General features: G+C 34.2%; 1 protein-coding gene across 1 annotated transcript in view; it reads right to left on the bottom strand.

Moving 5' to 3' along the window:
* EXOC5 (exocyst complex component 5) overlaps nt 1–22,192 on the bottom strand; it is a 59,206-nt gene that overhangs the window by 6,926 nt on the left and 30,088 nt on the right. Inside the window, exons 7-15 of the mRNA XM_049611546.1 lie at nt 21,687–21,796; nt 20,213–20,257; nt 19,971–20,111; nt 18,335–18,417; nt 17,100–17,309; nt 15,364–15,511; nt 7,499–7,607; nt 3,033–3,153; nt 1,744–1,830 (exon numbers count right to left, since the gene is read on the bottom strand). Of these exons, the coding sequence (XP_049467503.1) occupies nt 1,744–1,830; nt 3,033–3,153; nt 7,499–7,607; nt 15,364–15,511; nt 17,100–17,309; nt 18,335–18,417; nt 19,971–20,111; nt 20,213–20,257; nt 21,687–21,796 (1,054 nt within the window). The remainder of the gene's footprint in view (nt 1–1,743; nt 1,831–3,032; nt 3,154–7,498; nt 7,608–15,363; nt 15,512–17,099; nt 17,310–18,334; nt 18,418–19,970; nt 20,112–20,212; nt 20,258–21,686; nt 21,797–22,192) is intronic.

The raw sequence follows: 22,192 nt of genomic DNA, 5'->3' as shown, positions 1-22,192 counted from the left end.
TACCTCTGAAAGCTTAATGTATCCAACCTCCCCACGTCCCAAAATATGATTTTTAGGTATTCTGAGGCAAACCAAGAAGAAACAAATTAAGTTAATATGAGGGATTTAGGTTAGGAAAATACACACTTCTTGAAGGGATGATTATAACGTATATAAACATATTACATTACGTGAAATACTGTGTATGTATAATCTCCTGTTGTCCTGACTGAAAGCAAAAGGTAGAGGCCAGTTTTTAGGATTATTCTAAGCATATAATCAGTAAATTAAGCTCAGTAATTAATTCTATAACATGCCCTTTTCCCAGTTTTATTCTTTAACTTTATTTTTCTTTCCCTCATTATCATATACTCTACGGTATATTGATCTTAGTGAAAAGGTAATTGGGAGATGACCTGCAAATTTGATACTACTAATAAAGTAAAAATTATTTACTTTTTCACAAATTAGAGTGAATTCCAGGCTATCCTTGTAACAGCACTGTTAACTAACTTGCACTCAAATATGCTTTGTTGAATAAAGAGAAAGGAACAGAATTACAATATATAAAGAAGATATGCCCAAACCTAGTAGCAAGGGCTTTAGCATTTGAATCCTAGCTCTACCACTACTAACTGTGCAATCTTGAGCAAATACTTTATTTCTTTAAGCCTCCATTTCCTCATTTGTAAAACAGAAATAGTATTTTCTACCTAATAAATAACACAAGTGAAGGTCCTTAACACTGTGCCTGGCACACAGCAAAAGCCTGATAAATGGTAACTGTCATCATCATTAGTAAGTATAAGACCACCACATCATCTCAAGAAAAGAGACCCACTGCTCTATACCGTAAACAGATAATTAACTACAAAAACGGTTACAAAAATTTTTGAACACAGAGTTTGCATTCACTTAATGAAATTTACTTACAGAAAATTAGCATATTTATTTAAAACATTTCAGACATAACCCTGAAAATTCTAAATGAAAATAAAATCCTCTATGTTACATACCATTTTTAAGGAGTTCTGAAAGAGTAGGAGAAAGGAGGAGGAGGAGAAAACGGTGGCTTCCAAGAATAGTTTTCAACTGAATCTAGTTTAAAAGAATCTAAACATACTAAAAACCATTTTCATGCTGCATTTATAATAGTGTTTTTACAAAAATTTAAAAATTTTAAAAAAAATATTTATTTTTGAGAGAGAGAGACAGAGTGTGAGGCAGGGGAGGGGTAGAGAGAGAAGGAGACACAGAATCGGAAGCAGGCTCCAGGCTCCGAGCTGTCAGCACGGAGCCCGATGTGGGGCTCGAACTTTCGAACCGTGAGCTCATGACCTGAGCCAAAGTCGGACACTTAACCAATGAGCCACCCAGGCGCCCCTAGTGTTTTTACAATTTAAAAAATATAAGAGGCAAGCGGGGGGTGCCTGGCTGGCTCAGTGGGTGGAGCATGTGGCTTTTGGAGGACTGAGAGTCCAAAGCCCACACGGCGGTGTGGATTTTAAAATAAAATCTTTAGGGGCACCTGGGTAGCTTAGTTGGTTAAGCATCTGACTTCAGCTCAGGTCATGATCTCATGGTTCATGATTCGAGCCCTGCATCAGACTCTCTACTGTCAGCACAGAGCCTGCTTCCAATCCGGTCTCCCTTTTCTCTGCCCCTCCCCTACCTCGCACATGGTCTCTCTCAAAAATAAACATTTAAAAAAAATAATAACATAAAATCTTAAAAAAAAAACTAAAAATAAAACTAACAACTTGCCTATCAATGCCAGTATCCAATTTCATCTCCATTTGTTCAATTATTTCTTTTTTCTTCTGAAGGCATTCAGATAACTTAGGAGAAGAGCTATTCAATGTTTAAAAGGAAAAAAAAATCACGTTAGTAGCCTTATAACTCTGAAAGTTTTTCATATGCATATGTATATTGTTATAAAAATTTATAAATACACAAACATACATATATATTATTTTAATTTGCTTGCAAATCCAAGAAGCACGTAAGTAGTAACTACAGTGCCCAATTCAAACTAGGAAATTATGCAGTATTACTATGCCTAATAGTCACACTAGGAAAAATTAACCATTTAGAAGAGAAGGAAGAGGAAGATTTAGATTCATTACTTTTTTTTTTAATATATGAAATTTATTGTCAAATTGGTTTCCATACAAAACCCAGTGCTCATCCCAAAAGATGCCCTCTTCAATACCCATCACCCACCCACCCCCCATCAGCCCTCAGTTTGTTCTCAGTTTTTAAGAGTCTCTTATGCTTTGGCTCTCTCCCACTCTAACCTCTCTTTTTTTGGATTCATTACTTTCATCTCAGAGAAGATATCCCTCAAGAATATAAATATATGTGATTTTGAAATTTTGGGATTGTTTTGTTTTCTTCTTGTTTTGTTGTTTTGTTTGTTTCCTTTTTAATTAACAGTAAAAAATAAAAAAAATAAAAAACAAAAAATCCATTGGATATCTTAAGAATATAATCAATTATACTAATTAAAGTTTGGAGACTACAGCCAATCCAGTTGATTTAGCTTTCCTACACTAAAAAATAATTTTGACAATCATATTTGCCTTCTGAATGCCACCTAAATGTCAAAAACACACAAAATATTAAGGAATATGCAACTCTAACAGTTATGTGGATTCTTTGCTATGTGGCATTACAGTTCTTAAATTAGTACATTTCCTTTCAAAGTGTGATTTAGGGATTACAAGTGATCTTATCTTTAAGACTGTTTCTAGACTAATTTTTTGGCATATCCATGTTTACAATAAAATGTTTAAAATATTATCTTTTATATATTGTTCATCTTGTAATAGTACACATATAATTTTATAAGGCATGTTCACATATACTCCACCTTATTTAATCCTCACATGCTTGAAAAGTTCACATAAACTGATAGGAAAATATAAACCAAACCTTAATGTCGTATATTAAAATCTGTCCTATTAATCTCATGAAATTTTTGTTGTAAGTCTTTATATGTAGAGAACATTATAATATTCACTGACATACCAACAAAAATCAATTTGACTAACCTTATTAGTGGCATAAGGTGATCATTAAACTGCTTGTCAAAAAGATGAAAAATAGTATTGGCCTGTTGCACAACATCCAAAAAATAGAGATTTGCATTCCTAGAATCTGAAGAAGGAATTCCTAAAATTGGAAGGCATGTATGTATTAGAATCACACTTGAAGAAATTCATCTTGCTAACTGAAAAAATGAATGTGATATTATGAGTAAAAGCAACTGCTATTTTAATAAATCAGCAATGATTTTTGTGGACAGAAAAGTAAAATTAAGCTTAATAATAAAATTAATCCAAAGTTTTTACACACCAAGTTTCACCATCTACTCAGTTTTCATTATTTGCTGAGATAAACAAAAAATACATCAATAAATGAATCATCTTGGTCTATATCTTTTCTTTCCTACTCTCTCATGCCCAGTGGTTCACATGAGCCATGAACCACTTCTTATAACAAGGCCTCATTATCTCAGTTAAAATAATTTTTTTGTTACTTTCCTGGGTTCAAATCACTTTATCTTTTCTGTTAATATATTGTTGCCAGAGTAATATATTTAAATTTACACATTTCACTCATCTTGCTCTCTATTATTTCTTCAAAAATATTCAAAGTCTCCTCACTGTCTACAAAAAAATTCTTGATTTTCCAGCATGCTATTCAGGTGACTCCACATGCTGACTCCAAAAAAGAGAGCTGACCTCTCCAGATTTCAGATTCATCTTTTTTGTAGAAGAGCAATAGATAAACTCTAAGATACATTCTAACCTTAGATGTCTATGTTTCTAGCGAAAACTAGGAAGCATAATGGGCTAAGGAAAATATTCATACATGAGAAAATAAAAGTTTAATACCTAGAATTCTTTATGGGATGATGATTTTTTTTCAAAGTTTTAAAAATGAAAACAAAAGGGGTGCCTGGGTGGCTCAGTTGGTTAAGTGTCCGACTCTTGATTTCGCCTAAGGTCATGATCTCATGGTTGTGAGACAGAGCCCTGCGTTGGCTGCATGGAGCCTGCTTACGATTCTTTCTCTTCCTCTCCCTTTGCCCTTCCCCCACCTGTGCACATGCTTGCACACGCTCTCCCTCTTTCTAAAAAAAAAAAAAAAAAAAAAGATACGATAAAATCACCAAATAGTAAGAAAACTAAAGACTCCAACACAAACTTAGAAAGAAAATTAAGTCAGTACACATGTAGAAAATACCAATCCTTATTATTAATGGAAGATACAAAAATTAAGGTAATATTTATGTGTGTTTTCAACCATTAAATTAAAGGTTTTTAAAGAATATCCAGAGGCACCTGGGTGGCTCAGTGGTTGAGCGTCTGACTCTCGATTTCATCTCACATCATGAACCAGCAGTATGGGACTGAGACCTGCCTCAGGCTCTGTCCTGAGCATGCAGCCTGCTTAAGATTCTCTCTTCCTCTGCCCCTCTCCCTCACTCATGCGTGCGCTCCCTCTACATAATTAAAAAAAAAAAAATATCCCTTTATTCTAAAAAAATATTCAACACTATGCAAAGAATTAGTACAATCATAAAGGTCAATAACAGTGTAAATTACTGCAAAAAAAAAAAAACCCTTTTGCAAAACTGTATATGTATAGAAAATTTGAAATTGGTAACACACTTTGTGTGTGTGTGTTTTTGTAAGTAAACTCTGCCCTCAACGTGGGCTTGAACTCATAATTCAGAGATCAAGAGTCACATGCCCTACCAACTGAGCCAGCCAGGGGCCCCAGGTACCACACTCTGAACTGCTAATTTCACTTCTGGGATTTCATACGAAGAAAATAATTCAAAATAAGGAAAACACTCTAAGCTCTACAACGTTCACTGCAGCATTATTTATATTACTGAAAAGATTCAAGATATCTAGAAATAGGGGATAGTTAAGTTTATTTAACTTTATTATATATATGCATGACAGAATTTTATTCTATCATTAGAAAAAACAGCATTTAGTAAATACTAACTAAATGGCTGCATGGAAGAAAGTTTATGAATATAAGAAACATTCTCACCCCTAAGCCCTTCCAAATTGTGAATACATACAACTATTAAAATGAAGATGCTAGATTTCCATATGAGCTTAATAACAGGTCCTTCATACCATATGGATTCAAATTCATGTTATCTTTTTTCATTATCTTCTTTAATCTTCATACCTTTGAGGTATTATTACCCAATACAAATTGCCACATTAAGTCATTTGCAAATGGCAAATGTTAAATACTCGATGTCAAGATCTGCTGTAATTAGGGCACCTGGCTGGCTCAGTTGGAACAAAGCATGTGACTCTAGATCTTGGGGTCGTGAGTTTGAACCCTACGTTGGGTGTAGAGATTATTTAAGAAAATGAATAAACTTAAAAAAAAAAAAAAGAGTCTGCTGTACTTAAGTTAAAAAAAAAGCAGGCTACAAATGTTTATCTACATCATGAGAGCAAATAAAAAAATGGGTAAGAATAAACCACAAGGTTACTGAATTATGGGTGAGTATGCTTCAATGTTAAAAACTTTATGAAATGATGTGACATACAGTCAATAAACATTTTTGAGCATCTACTATGTGCTTTCTAGGTGCCAGACAATAATGGTGAATAAGAAAGATTAAGATTCCTAGCCACAAGAGCTTACATGCTGTTCTCTTAAAATACTGTCTCCAAATTCTCAATTCACTCCTTCACTTCATTCAGCTCTCTGGATCATGTCTCCTCAGACAGGCAGTCTCTGACCATCCTTCCTCAAAAAAAAAAAAAAAAAAAAAAAAAAGCCCTCTGTTCCTGAATTTCCCATCCCAATTTCCCAACACTTCTCATTAACTCTTACTCAATTTTACATTGCACTTTCTAGTCATTTGTCTATCCTTTCCCTGAGATTGAAAGCTCCATGAGTGCAGGAGTAGGCACTTAAAAGGTATGTGTTGAATTAATGAATTCTGGTTAGCGGAGGCAGATGTTAACAGATGAAAATTTCATTGCGAGAAGTGCTATGAAAAACATTAATTCAGTGACGAAATAATGAGTTACTGGACTGGGAGAGGTGGGCTACATTGGCTAGTGTGATCAGCAAAGGACTCTTTGAGAAGGTGACCTCTTAGTTGAGATCAGAGGTTGAAAAGCCAGGCATTGAAGAGCTGAAGGAAAAGGATTTGAGGGACAGGGAAACACCAAGCGCAACAAGCCTGAGTGAGAAAAAAGAATGAAGGCCAGAGCGGCTGAGATAGTGAGAGGAAGTGCAATAGGAGATGTGGATGAATACAGAAGAGGAGGACAGATCAAAAGCCATGCTTTTGTGAAGTCTGTTATTATTTTCCCCCTAAAAGTAACAGGAAGTTACTAACGGGTCTTAAACAAAGAAATAATAATCAAACTGACTGTTATGTGGAGTCAGTACTGTGCAGAAGTGAGAATGTACACAGAAAGGCCAGTTAGGAGTAGACAGAGATGATGGTATGTATGTATGTATGTATGTATGTATTTTAAATGTTTTATTTATTTTTGAGAGAGAGAGCGAGCGAGCTAGGGAGGGGCACAGAGAGAGGGAGACATGAATCTAAAGCAGGCTCCAGACTCAGAGCTGTCAGCACAGAGCCTGATGCGGGACTCGAACTCACAAACCATGAAATCATGACCTGAGCCGAAGTCAGACGCTTAACTGAGCCACCCAGGTGCCCTGAGATGATGGTATTTAAATTAGAGTGGCATCAGTAGACCTTGAGAAAGTAGATGAATTTGAGTTATGTCTGCAAGTATACTAATGGGATTTGCTGATAGACTGGCTATCAGCATTCATGAAAAGGAAAAATTATGGCAACTCCTATGTTTGGGGCCTGAGCAACCCATAAATAGTAATACCTTTCAAACACATGTAGAAAAATGGGAGTCAAACATATTTAGATGGAAGATAAAGAGCTTCATTAGGCATATGTTATATCTGAGATGCACAATAGATAGGTGGAAAGTTCAGAGGCAACTGGATTAATGGGACTGGGATTTAGGGAAGAAGTCATTATTACCCTATGAATACCAGTAAACCCAAAAGACCAAAAGCAAAAGAAAAAATTTTAATATGAATTCATTCCTTTCCAGGCTTATTTTGGAGTATTTTTCTTTCTACACCTTATATTACTCAATTGCCTCAACAAGAATTGCTGTCATCCTTATTTCTGCTCCCTTGACATTTTATAACTTATAGCATTGTACTACAGTCTGCCCATACGCTGCAGTAACTTATGTAGCTTGCCCTGCCCTGCTTGATGTAAGAAATATGAGACAACTGTGTCTTTGTGTAACTTTCAGCACCTGGAAAACCCTTGCATTAAAGAAGCTCAAAAAGCATTATTCATTGCATTGAACTGAATTCGATGTATAAAGTTGAATATATATAAAACATTATTATGCACACAGTTAACTAAGCATGATTAAAGAAATTTAATGCAAATTATAAGACAAATAAATATACTTACCAGCAAGTCCTGTTTCCAAAGCATAATCGATATGCTCAATACATAAAAATTCCACAAGAATGGTAAAAATTCTAAAGGCATTCCTTGGTAAATCAGAAGGATCAGAAAGCTTTAAAAAGAAAAACCAAACAAATTACTCCTCAAGTCTATCTTAAAAAAAAAAAGCAACTTTTTTTTTAGCAATCAATTTTGTCTAAGATGTAGCCAGTGTTCAGATATCAAAATAACTTATACTCCCATTCCCACCCCCAATGCCTCTCTCACATACATAGACATATAGTTACAATGCTCCCTATTTGTCTACAAGTCTCCTGGCTTAGACTAGATCAGTGTTTTTCTCACCTGGATTGCAATCCATTAGTGGATTGTGACAAGAAAGAGAGGAGAGAAGAGAGAATCAATAGAAAATGAAGTATAATGTACATATTAAAACCAAATATAGTTTAATGAGATGCACATACACGCAAAACATCACACATACACAAACATACATAGAACAAATGTCCCCTGGGCTGCCATGTAAAATCCATTTCCTTTTTTTTTTTTTTAATGTTTATTTATTTTTGAGAGAGACAGAGTGAGTGGGGAAGGATCAGGGGGACAGGGGGACAGGGGGACAGGGGGACAGAGGATTCGAAGCAGTATCCATGCTGATAGCAGAGAGTCCAATGTGGGGCTCAAACTCATGAACTGCAAGATCATGACCTAAGCCAAAGTCAGATGCTTTAACTGACTGAGCCACCCAGGTGCCCCTGTAAAATCCATTTCTTATTGTAGGTTGTGGTGAAAGAAGTTCCAGAGCCACTAACTTTAACAAAAGCTATTCTAGCAAAACTCAAAATAAGAAGGATTCTTTATTCTACTGGGGGAGGAGATGGGGAAATCAGTAGCCGATGCACTAAACTATGACAGGCTCAAATCCCAGCTTCATCACTCCCTGGTTGAGTAACCCCTTAAGATGTTATTTAACCCTACAAGGCCTCACTTTCTCATCTGTAAGGTGGGAATACTATTAGCAGTACTTATATCCTAGTCCAGAGGTGAGAATAAAATACGAAAATGCACATAGAGTATTTTTAGCACAGTGTTTGGCACACAGTAAACTCACAAGTGTTCATTTTGCTGTTGATGTTGCTGATGATTACTCAGTAAAAGAATTATTAACGTCACAGTGAGAAAATGAAATCTCTATTTAAAAAGTTAGAAAATTACCTCTCAACTTCTTATAACTGCTTCCTGTATTGTTTATCAATTGATTGTTGCCTCTTTGTAGTCTCCATTCATGTACCTTTCTCAGAGTAATGATTATCATCTGATATAAAGAGGGGGGAGTTGAAATACATAGCCCACTTTAAAAGATCTATTATAAATACTGATTTGATATTACTTGATTCCCTTCCTGGTCTTCTTAATACCACTCCCCAAAGTTTATTCTTCACTAGTCACTCTAACCACAACCTTCACCTCTCTTCTTTGCTCACTGATGCTCAACAGATGCCCTTAACTAGCTATAAGCTAGAAAGGTCTCAAATCAATGACCTCAGTTTCCACCTTAAAAAACTAAACAAAGAAGGGCAAATGAAACCCAAGTAGGTACCAAAAAAAGAATAAAGAGTGGAAATTGATGAAACACAAAAGAACAGAGAAAAATCAAAGATACCAAAAGCTGATTCTCTGGGAAAATCAATAAAACTGATAAACCTCTAGCTAGACTGATCAGGAAAAAAAGATACAAATTACCAATATCAAGAATGAAAAGGTGACATCACTATATATTCTACAGATATTAAAAGGACAATAAGGAACTATCATGAACAACTTAATCCCAATAAACTCAACAATTTATGTAAAATATACAAATCCTTAAAAGACACTACCAAAGTTCAATTAAAAAGAAATAGATAACCTATTTCTAAGTCTATTCAAGAAGTTGAATTTGTAGTTAAAAAAAACCCTCACAAAGAAAACCGCAGACCCAAATGACTTCCCTGGTAAATTCTCCCAAACATTTAAGGAAAAAATAATACCAATTTTATACAAACTCTTCCAGGAAACTGAAGAGGAAGGATTATTTTCCAACTCATTCTACAAGGCCAGTATACCCTGACAACCAAAACTAGACAAAGACATTATGAGAAAAAAGTATATGTATTAAGTCAATATCCCTCATGAACACAAACACAAAAATTCTTGACAAAAGTTCAGCAAACCTAATCCAACAAAATATACATGGGATAACACATGGTGAACAATTGGGGTTTATCCAAGAAAGGCAAGGTTAACTTTTGGAAATCAATGTAATTCAGCACATTAACAAAATAAAAAGAAAGCATTTGACAAAATACAACACCTAATCTTATAAAATTGCTTAGAAAACTAGAAATTAAAGAATTTTGTCAATCTGATTAAGAGCATCTGTGAAAAACCTACAATTAGTATCATACTTAATGGTGAAACAGTGAATGCTTTATTCTTTTTTTGTGTGTGTGTGTTTATTTTTGAGTGAGAGAGAGAGACACAGAGAGAGAGAGAGAGAGAGAGAGAGAGAGAGAGAGAGAGTGAGTGAGTAGGGGCATAGACAGAAGGAGACACAGAATCCGAAGCAGGCTCCAGGCTCTGAGCAGGCAGCACAGAGCCCGACGTGGGGCTCGAACTCATGAAACATGAGCTCATGACTTGAGCCGAAGTTGGATGCTTCACCGACTGAGCCACCCAGGTGCCCCCTGAATGCTTTATTCTTAAGGTTAAGAATAGCACACAGGGTTTACTCAAACTGCTTCTATTTAACACTGAACTGGAGGTTCTGACCAATGCAATGAGGCAAGAGAACAAAATAACAGGTTTTTATACTTGAGTAAGTAAAACTGACTTTATTGGCAGACAACATGACTGTCTATTCAGAAAATCCTGTGGAATCTACAGAAAAAAAAACCAAAACTATTAGAACTAATAAGTGAGTTTAGTTAGGTTGCAGGTATAAAATCACCATATAAAAATCAACTGTTTTTCTATACACTAACACAGAGTATCAAAAATACAAATTAAAAAAATACTACTGACATTACATTAAAATAGCACAAAAAATCCTAAACACTCAGGGATAAACCTTGTGTGCTAAGAATTAGAAAACATTGCTAAGGAAAATTAAAGAAGATCTAAAAAAATGGAGAGATATACAATGTTCATAGACCAAAAACTCAATATTGTTAAGATGTTAATTGTCCACAAACAGAACTACAGATCCAATGCAATCAAAATCAAAATTTCAAACTTTTTTCCCCTGAGACTGACAAACTGATTATAAGGCATATGAAAATATTAGAGGACTTATACTACCTGACTCAAGACTTATAGTGATCAAGACAGTGTAGTCTTAGCACAAAGACAAGTAGGTCAATGGAACAGAGTCCAGAAATAGATCAACATATAAACTCTCAAATGGTTTTTGACAAAGGTTCCCAAGCATTTGGTGGAGAAAAGATAGCTTTTCAATAAATAATGTTTAAACAGCTGGATACTAAATGCAAACAACAACAACAACAACAACAAAAAAACCCAAAACAAAAAAAAACCACCTCTGATCCATGCATCACATGACATGCATAAGTTAACTCAAAACTGATTAAAGACCTAAATGCAAAATCTTAAACTATTAAACTATTAGAAGAAAACATAATAGGAAGTCTTTGTGTCCTTGGGTTAGCCCAAGATTTCTTATATATGATACCAAAAATTCTGATACCATCCATAACAGAAAAGTGTTGGATTTCACCAATATTAAGAACTTCTCATCATCCATATTTCATCAAATGAAACACTACTGTTAAGAGATTAAAAAGACAAGCCACAGACTGAAAACATTTGCAAATCACATATCTGATAAATGAAATGTAACCAGAACACAGAACTCTCAAAAAATAAGAGAACTCAATTTTTAAAATGTACAAAAAATACCTCAAATATATACGAATAGCAAATAAACACATGAAGACAGTCAACATCATTAGTCGTTAGGAAAATGCAAACTGAAATCATAATGAGATATCACTATCCACCATTAGATTGTCTAAAATTAAAAAGACTGATCATACCAAATGTTGGAGGTCATGGGGAAGCAAATGAAACTTTCACATATTGCTGGTGGGAATGTCAAATGAAACCACCACCTTGGAAAACAGTATGGCAGTTTCTTTAAAAGAAATACATGACTCACCTGTATTACTACTAAGTCTATATCCAAGAGAAATGAAAGCTTATGTCTGCATAAAGACATATGCATGAATGTTCACAGCAACTTCATTCATTAATAGTCAAACAATGAAATCAATCTGAATGTCTATCAATAGGTAAATACATAAACTGTGGTATATTCATGCAAAGACATACTACTCAGCAATAAAAAGGAACACAGTAAATAATATACACAACATGGATGAATTCTTAAAGAATCGTGCTGAAAAAGCCAGAAACACATGTACATATATTCTATATACCATTTATAAAATACTATATTATAATATCCTATATACCATTTATAAAAAAAATTCTAGAAAATTAATCAACCTCTCGAAGACATCCTATTTGGCTTTCAAAACTCAGTCCTCAAATGTCAACTTCTTTTTGAAAATGAATCTACAGTGACATAAAGCTGTTCAGTCTCATGCAAATGAGAACAGAAGTGGAGGGATAGGAAAGGGAGATTATAAAAGGACAAAGGAAACTTTTTGGGGTACTGGATCTGTTATCTTGATTGAAGTTATAGCTTCAGAAATGTAGATATAACTTATCAAAGTTATCAAATCATGTGGTTTAAATACATGCAGTTTACTGAATGTCAAAGATATCTGGAAGTTATTTTTTAAAAAAGGAAAAAAAGGACCAATTACACTGCCCTTTTTAATTTTAATATTTTAATTTTGTTTAAATCCAAGTTAACATAGAGTGTAACAATGGTTTCAGGAGTAGAATTTAATGATTCCTTACTTACATGTAACACCCAGTGCTCATCCCAACAAGTGCCCTCCTTAATGCCCATCACCCACTTAGCCCACCCTCCCCCACTCAACACAGCTCCAGCAATCCTCCGTTTGTTCTCTTTAAGAGTTTCTTATGGTCTCTACTTTTATTTTTCCATCCTTTCCCCTAGGTTCATCTGTTGTTTCTTAAATTCCACGTATGAGTGAAATCATATATTTGTCTTTGACTGACTTATTTTGCTTAGCATAATACTCTCCAGTTCCATCCATGCTGTTGCAAATGCCAAGATGTCATTGTTTCGATTGCCTAGTAGTATTCCACTGTATATCCACTCATCTTCTTTATCCACTCATCAGTCGATGGATAAATGGGCTCTTTTCATAATTTGGCTATTGTTGATAGTGCTGCTATAAACACTGGGCATTTTTGTATCCTTTGGATAAATACCCAGTAGTACAACTGCTGGGCTAGAGGGTAGCTCTATTTTTAAGTTTTTGAGGAACCTCCATACCATTCTCCAGAGTGGCTGCACCAGCTTGCATTCCCATCAACAGTGCAAAAGTTACACTGTCCTTTTTAATTATCCTTTAAAGCTTCCATCAACTACAAGGTCAAGTCTAAATTTCTAAGCAGAGTACACAAAAAGTTTCTGTCTACATTTTCAACTTCCTTTTTTATTACTCTCCAATGTACATTTTTATTTCAAGCATTTTATGCTGCACAGCCAATCTTTGTGTATGTCTTTTTTTTTTTTTTACAGGAGGAAAGCCATTTGACATCCACCAAGGATTTATTTTTTTTTTTTATTTAACATTTTTACTTATTTTTGAGAGACAGAGAAAAAGAGAGAGAGAGAGAGAGAGAGTGCAAGCGGAGGGGGGGCAGAGAGATAGGGAGACACAGAATCCAAAGCAGGCTCCAGGCTCCGAGCTGGAGCACAGAGCCCAACAAGGGGCTTGAAGCCATCAACTGTGAGATCATGACCTGAGCCAAAGTTGGACGCTTAACTGACTGAGCCACCCAGACAGCCCTATGTATGTCTTTTTATATGTAGTATTCTCTCTGCAAGAATTACCTTCTTGTAGATATCCTATGTAGCTTTCAAGACTCAGGCCTCAAAAGTTCCCTTCTTGTAATCTTTTATAAAAAATACTCTTCTTCAATTCCTTCACCAGGCAGAGCTGGTTGCATCTTCTTTGGTCCCAGCACGATATACCTACTTTGCACTGATTCTTTATATGCTACCTCCTTTCTCCACACTATTCAAAAGTAAGGTATATGTCTTTCATTTATATCCTCAATGTCTAACATGGCAGCTGGTACAAAGTAAACACATAATGTTGCTGGATCAGAATGCACTGAATTGAACTAAATTTCTATCTTGTAAGTTTCCAGACAAAGGTCATGATTTAGAGCTAGTTACTGTGACTCAAACAATATAATGTTGACAGTTTCAAGTTCGATGATCTTTAGAAATATTTTAACCTATTTCCAGCATTCAGAAAACTAGACACAGTAATTTACCAAATATATCCATAACCCCCAGATGTGTCATATCTTAACATTTTTCCAAATGTACTTCAGATCTGGGGGGTGAGGGGGTCCTACATTATAAATATGGATACAGTCCCTTAGGTACTCCTCCTTCATGGCAACCACTATCCTGAATTTATCATGCCTATGCTTGTCCACATCCCTAAACGATATAAGGTATAGTTTTACTTTTTAAAAATTTATATAGAGGTATTATACTGAATATATCTTTTCCCCATCTTGTATTCAACATTGTATTTCTGAGATTTGCTAATGTTGATACACGTAACTCTAGTCATTTAAATTGTTATATAGTTTTCTAGTGTATCAACAATGTCAGTTTATCAATTCTCTTTTTGAGGCACACTTAATTTGCTTCTAATTTTTTACCATTATAAACAATGTGGCACATATACCTATTAGTTTCTCTAAGGAATTCTCAAGTTACTATCCAAAGTAAAGATACAATTTCTATTCCAATGGCAGTGCATGAAAATATCTATTGCTCCCCATCCTTACCAACACTTGATATCATCAGACTTAATTTTTGCAGACTGAATGAGATACTATTTTCCCTATTTTATGTTTCATTTTCCTATTAGTGAGAGTGAAAATCTTATTGGTAACTTGCATTTTCTCTATTTGTTTATGTGTAGCCTTTGTTTCCTATTGATTTATGTGTGTAATTTATACTGATTTACCGTCTGTCAATATAAAATATATAAACCATATACACATCGATACAAATAAAAAATTAAGATGCTCTCAACTCTCATTTCCACTGCTTAAGAGGTACATATCTCAGTTTCTTCATCTGTAAAATGGAATAAAAACCTCACAAGGTTGTTACAATGATTAAATGAGTAATGTATACCTAAAGTGCTCTGAACATGGTATGTGCTATACAATTACGTGCCACTATTATTTGTTTCACATAATCTTCTGCTGGTAATACGAGCTATAGATACTTCTTGCAGGCTGTGACTTATCTGTTTACTTTGTCAAAGTGTGTTTTTTGGTTTTAATAGAGTCAACTTTTCATTCTTTTCCTTTAATACCTGGGTTCTTAAAACATCCTTCTCTCCCTAATGCTCTATATTTTTATAAGATAGTTCGAAACCTCCCTTTCATGTATCGATTTAATATCTTACAAAAAAAATTGGTATATTCAACTCGTAAAATTATATTAAAATATACTTCTAAATAACTTTAAAAATAATTCTGTTCTTCAAAATAAAAACTCTATTACAAAAAATAGTTGTACCTAACCAGATAGCAGATTTATATCTTATTACAAGGCAAAAATTAAAATACACAACTATATATAAATAAAATAAATTTACAATTACTCTTACCCTATGACATCTTTCAAAGGCTTGTTTGGTTTCTTGTAAAAGATTAACCACCACTTCTTGAGATAGGAAAGTTTCCCCATGAGTATCGATACTTGGCCCCAGTGGTAAGTTAGTACGTTGTCTAATTCTCTCTTTCAAATCTTGAATACTAATGGATCATGACAACAAATAAAAAGAGAACACTTTATTATACACAGATTTCAATTTCAAATGCTGTTCAACTTAGTATACATCAACAAAGAAAAATGGACTAACTGCCAGGAGACCTAAAACTTCTAATTCCAATAAACTCTAGTTCTATAAAGTGAAACAAGCCTTAATGTCTACACAGAAGACTTTCATCTGAAAAATTAGTATATTTGGAGTTAGGGCTTTTAAAGTCTTTTTCAGCTCTATAATTCTGACTCAATAGCCAAAAACTCCTTATTTGGTTTCCTTAGCAAGTGGACTATTCCAAATTAGTTAATATAACTAAATGGTCCTTCTTAAACTTTAAAAATTTAATGCTTTTTTAAATACATTTAACCATTTTAACATACTTCTTATTTCTTCATTATTATTAAATAAGATATATTAACCATAATATAGCTTTTCTTAATGACTGAGTAACCAGTCACTTTGAACATTTATTATACGGTGGTATCTTTAGGTTAAACTTCTTTTGCTCCTAGTATACCTAACTCTGGAGTACTGTGAATATTTTTTTTTTAAAGTAATCTCTACACACAATGGAGGGCTCGAACTTACAACCCTAAGATCAAAAGTTGCATGCTCCACCAACTGAGCCACCCAGGAGCCCCAACCTAATTTTTTTTTTAAATTCTCATGGTTGTTCTTTAGTTTTTTTCTTCCCTTATTTGCTGCTGCCTTTCAGATGTCACTTTTTATTTATTTTGAGAGAGACAGAACACACGTGCACACACACGTGCACACGAGCACAAGCAGGAGAGAAGCAGAGAGAGGACAGAGAGAGAATCCCAAGCAGGCTCTACATTCCATGCTGAGTCCGACGCAGGGCTTGATCTCACAACTATGAGATCATGACCTGAACTGAAATCAACAGTTGGACACTTAACCTACTGAGCCACCCAGGTGCCCCCAAGATGTCACTTCTTATTCCTAACTATAACTTCTCCCTGATCATTATGTAGTATATGACAAACTGGGAATCAAGAAAGTGATTTGAGTGTTCTCTGGACTCTAATTACATGGCTCTGCATAAGTCATTCTGCTTCATACTAAAAATGACTGGGTTCCACATAGTTGAGATCTGGATAACTAAGATGCCACCAATTCTTAGAACAAATCATTTTCTTCTAGTATGTGAATAATCCCAGGCTTTAGGTATTAATTAAGTAATTTTATGCCCAAGTAATTAAAAGCTCAGGGTACTTAAAATGTAAACTATTTGCTATTTTTTTTTTCCACACCTGCAACAACAAAAAATGATGTGCTTCCTAGTTAATAACCTGGAATAATTTATTCAGTCTAGGAAAAAAAAAGGCGACTATTTATAGTGCTGGTATTCTGCTTTACATTTTAATTACATCATGTTAGGTCATTTCAATACATGGTTCAAGAGACAGGATTTGATCAGTGGTGTCATAAATAAGCTGGGTTAAATGAGTTCTTCATAGAAAATTTCAGTAACTGTCAATATTTGACAAGTTTGTCCAAATACAATAAAATTCTTAACATCTTTAGTTTTAACTGTAACATTTAACAAAAACACTTACCCTCCTGTGCCAATGGATCTCTTTTGATGGTTTTTTGAATCATAATAGCGCTGTAGGATCATAGCACTTCTGCTTTTCAAATATCCAGTCTCTACCTCAATGTAGTTCTCCAAATAGGAAATGAAAATGGATTTGATAAGCTTAGACAAGAAAGTCTGTTTATCAGTACCTAAGTTAAACTCCATCAACTTGCTGGAAAGATTTGTGGTTCTTTTCATGGAAAAAGGGAGAAAAAGATGAATGTATATTTTAGGTATAGTAATAACACTGAGGAATACATATTTTTACAATGTAATTTTAATAACTTATGTTAAACCACCATTTCTTAAACCTTGGGAAGGTGCTTAGGATACAGAGAGAAGCTGCACAGCGCTATATATAAAGTAGATTGACATCACAAACAACATTGTGGTTTTGCAAACTGACTAAGGATAATCTCCTAGGGATAGGAGACTTAAGAGAAAAAATCTAGGCAACCAACCAGTCTAGAAATGACAACAGTGGCAGAATGACTTCAACTACACTCTAATGGCATTCATAACATAGTACCCAAGTCAGAATACTGAAAGATCTACTCTCTGTTCATTCTCCCTTTTGTCTTTGCCCATGTGGACTTTTCTTTAATTTTCTGTTTTGCATTGTTAAATACAGACTCACAATAAACGTTGTTGGGATGGACTTCCTGATTATAGTTACTTTTGAAGACCCTCCTCCCAAAATGACGTCACTGACAAAGAACAATAGGACTGGAAAAAAACTCCATTAAGAAGCTTCTGATATAATATTTCTAAGTGTAACACTTTCATTTACAAAAGCCTAAGGCAAATTTTCATATCAAACTTAAGGCTGAAACTAATTTGTTAAGAATTTGTGACTTTCTCAATTTCTAAAGATTTAACTGCAGATAAATATAATCATACTACCTCTTAGAAAAAAAATGAAAGGGAACTAGCTTACAATTAAAATTCAAAACAAAATTCTTGAGTCTTAAACAACATAAACAAAGTTTCATTAAAGTACATGACTATAAAGAATATCTGATTCCTTAAGTTAATGTGCTAAGAATGCTGCTCTTTCTATAACAGTAATCTACGTAACCAAGTATTTAATACTGAAAGGTAAATTACTAACAAACTTTTACTCAAAAATACCTGAATACTTCACCATTTTCTATTAAAAAAAAAAAAGGAAAGAAAATCTGAGATGTTACTATTTTCTAGTAATTAAAAACATACCTTGTATATAAATCATAGAGATTTTTGAGATACTGCTCTGCATCAGACTTCCTACATTCTTCTAACTGGTCTTTCACAAAACTCTGGAGGGGAAAAAAAAATGGCCAACATTATGTCAAGTAAACATTATATTTTTTCTCTAAATTACTCCACATTCTGGGGCTGTTCTTACTTAAAATACAATGGAAAGGCAATGCATAAGAAGTATACCAATATAAAAAAATTATTAATAGGCTTTTAATTTTTAATGCTTCTCATATTTACATGTTCATCTATAGCAGTCTTGGGAATAAGTATTAAGAATTTCAAAATTTCTTTTGAGACTGGCCTGTCTTGCTTTTTAAAGTACATTTAAAAAACAAAACTCAGAAGCACCCAGGTGGCTCAGTTCGTTAAGCATCAAACTCTTGATTTTGGCTCAGGTCCTGATCCCATAGTTCCTGGGATTGAGCCCCACATCAGGCTCTATGCTAATGGAGTGGCACCTGCTTGGGATTCTCTCTCTGCCCCTCCCCTGCTCATGCTCTCTCTCTCTCTCAAAATAAATAAATATTCAAAAAAACAAGAAACAAAAAAACCCCACAAAACCCAAAAAACAAAACCTGATGCTGTATCGATATAGTCAATTCCTTAAAGCAGCATTTCTCAAACTGTGGCCTGGCTAACACTAGTGTCCCCTATGATTAACAGGCATTACTCTAAAATTGGGAAATGCTGTACTTTACATTCCTCCTAGAGAATCACAATATGTGTTAGTACTTTTAAAGGCTATAAAAAGTTCTGAATTGTGTTTTAAAAACAAAAACTTCTTTTATGTTGCTTAATCCAGTAGAAAACATAGTTTAGGAAATGTTGCCTTAATGTATAGTGCTATGGGAGTCCAGGTTGTACATTAAATTACTGTTTTCGGGAGGAGCCAAGATGGCGGAACAGCATGGAACTTTTTTGTGTGTCTCACGTCCATGAAATACAGCCAAAACAACACTAAACCATCCTACACACCTAGAAATTACTATGTTTTTTCTTTTCATATTAGTACATTATGAAAATTCTACAGACTGTGCTTACAATTCTTACTCAATTTCATAAATACATTCATTGGTCAAAGTGAGGACCCAATAAAAATAAAAATCTGAGGCTACCAGGGCACCTGTGTGGTTCAGTCAGTCGAGCGTCTGACTTGGGCTCAGGTCATGATCTCATGGTTCATGAGTTCAAGCCCCACATTGGGCTCTCTGCTGTCAGTGCAAAACCTGCTTTGGATCCTCTGTCCTCCTCTCTTTCTGCCCTTCCCCTACTAGCATGCTCTCTCTCTCTCAAAAAAAAAAAAAACCACAACAACAACAATCTGAGGCTACCCCTCTACAACCTTTTATGACTTGTACTGCTGCTACACAAATTTTAAACATGTGCTCTGATGATGCTTGGTGGTTAGCACCTTTTTTCTTGGTGAACAATATTTTTTTAAAAAAGCATGACGTTGTTATTCTTTTCCCATTCACTGAATAAGGAGATTACTATTCCAAAGGGCATTACATGAGTAAACCAAAAATTAAAAAATAAATAAATAACTTTCAAAACAGAGAAAAAAATCACTTATTGCCTTAAGAATTACTTAGTCATATTTTAAAATTACCTGTAGTTTGATTTCAAATACATTTTGAATAAGTTTAGCCAGTACTGTTTCTGGATTACTAAAGATATCTCCAACTTGTTTGTTTACCCGTTGACAGAGTATTGCTGCATCTTCAAATATATCATTTCTCAAGTAAGCACCCTAAACAGAGGCATTTTACATAGTTAAGTATGATTTTAAAATGGTTTTTAAAACACAAATTAGCATAAAATAAAATCCAGAAAAGTGTACTATTAGGTTACCTCCTGGCACTGTTTTATATAAACATCAACACAATGGGAATAACCCTACAAAGAAGAAAGAAATACATTATCATAGTTCTGTTTTAATAACAATAATCACAACAGTAATAATCTCAATAAAAATTATTATATGTAATAAAGCTATGTCTATGCCCTAATAAATCACCAATAATAACAGTTGTTGGATTTAAATGAAATTCTCCCAGTTGCTTTTTATGAAATTGATCACCTGGTTCATATCCTTGCAAGATTTTAGAATGAAAGAAGAAAACTGGTATGAGTTTTTTGTAGTCATTTTGCCCTATGATCACCTAGCCAATCTCCCTCAACTCCAAAACATGTATATGCATGCATGCACCCACACACACACAGATTCAGTCTTGAGAAAAGGTTTTTAATATATATAAATAAATACATTATGTATTTCATGTTAATATATATATATATTTCCTTCTTTCCACTCTTGGATTCAAAGCATTTGTGTTCCCTTGCAAGACTCTGAACAGAGCTGCATTTAACTGGCATTCTGGAAATTTACTTTTAAAATTAAATCTATTTTAGCAGAATGTATTTAAACAAAATAATGTGTCATATTAAGCTCTCTATAATGATTTTTGTCCATTAACAAATCATACATAAAAACAAGTAAAGTAAGCAATGCCAAAGTACACTATTGTGTCAAGAGCCATTCTCAATACTTAATATGTTACTTGTAAGTGAAAAGTCCAACAAAAAACTCCTATTTCCTACTCAGATACAAATATAAACAGATCGGGGGTACCCGGGTGGCTCAGGTGGTTGAGAGTCCGACTCTTGATTTCGGCTTGGGTCACGATCCCAGGCTCATGGAATCAAGCCCCATATCAGGCTCTGTGCTGAGCCTGTTTAAGATTCATTTTCTCTCTCTCTCTCCCTCTCCCACTCCCTCTCCCTCTGCCCCCCTACCCCATTTGCATTCTCTCTCTGAAAAAAAAAAAAGGAAACAAATTGCAAAGCACTATTTCTTTAATTTCTTTATAGGGATTCTCTCCCTAATTCAAAATCCAAGAAGATAGTATTTCTTTGTATTACCACCTAAGATCTTCTGGATTTAAGTCTTTTACTAATTATATTCCATCTAATCTCTGGCTCCTACATTCCACCAGATATTTAAAGCTAAATCTTTTTACTTTTGACCTATTTCATAACATGTTTGACTGAAAAAATAAAAAGACAAGAAGACAGTATGATTTTCTATGTCAACCAATATAAAAAGTCATTGATAAAATTTTATTGAATATAATATTAAATACCTAAAATTTAACATAATTTATGGAAGATATATGAAATATACATTTAAATTGTTCAAAACAATAAAAATAATCACTGTGAGAGTCATACAACTAACAGGATAATCGGTGACTATAATATATAGAATTTATATAATCTCCACAATCTTGAAGATTAATCTTCATTTCTAATAATTACTATTTACCTTAAAATGAAGCAAAACTGCTGCTACTTCTCGCATTCTGGAGATTTCACCTCTTCTTTGAGCACTGGTAAACTCCTGAATCAGTTGGCATTCTAAATCATGGTATTTACCTAAAAGTAAAAAGGAAGTAATTCAGCTACAACGGGACAATGTATGCAAGTTATTTACAAGCACATGAATTATTTACAAATATAATGACTATGGATCTAGCCTTCTTTTGAAAGACTTATAAAAACAATATGTGATTATACGCAGTGAGTCTAGCCCCTAAAATACACTATGATATAATATAAATCTATATTTTTAAAGACAAAGAAATCTTCCCAACCAGGAAAACAGCTGAACTCCCTTGGTCTGACTACCACTTACCACTGTTACTTAAAAAAGCAGCTGACTGAGATAAACCTCTGGATGTCATTTCTGATAGTATGAGATAGGAAAAATCTTAAACATAAAGCTGTAGAAATGGTGAAGAGGACTACAGAACTCTTTACTAGAATTCAGAT

Source organism: Panthera uncia, assembly GCF_023721935.1.
Source record: "Panthera uncia isolate 11264 chromosome B3 unlocalized genomic scaffold, Puncia_PCG_1.0 HiC_scaffold_1, whole genome shotgun sequence".
Lineage (NCBI taxonomy): Eukaryota > Metazoa > Chordata > Mammalia > Carnivora > Felidae > Panthera > Panthera uncia.
The sequence above is the reverse complement of the archived record's forward strand: the minus strand, read 5'-3'. Positions and strand labels throughout refer to the sequence as shown.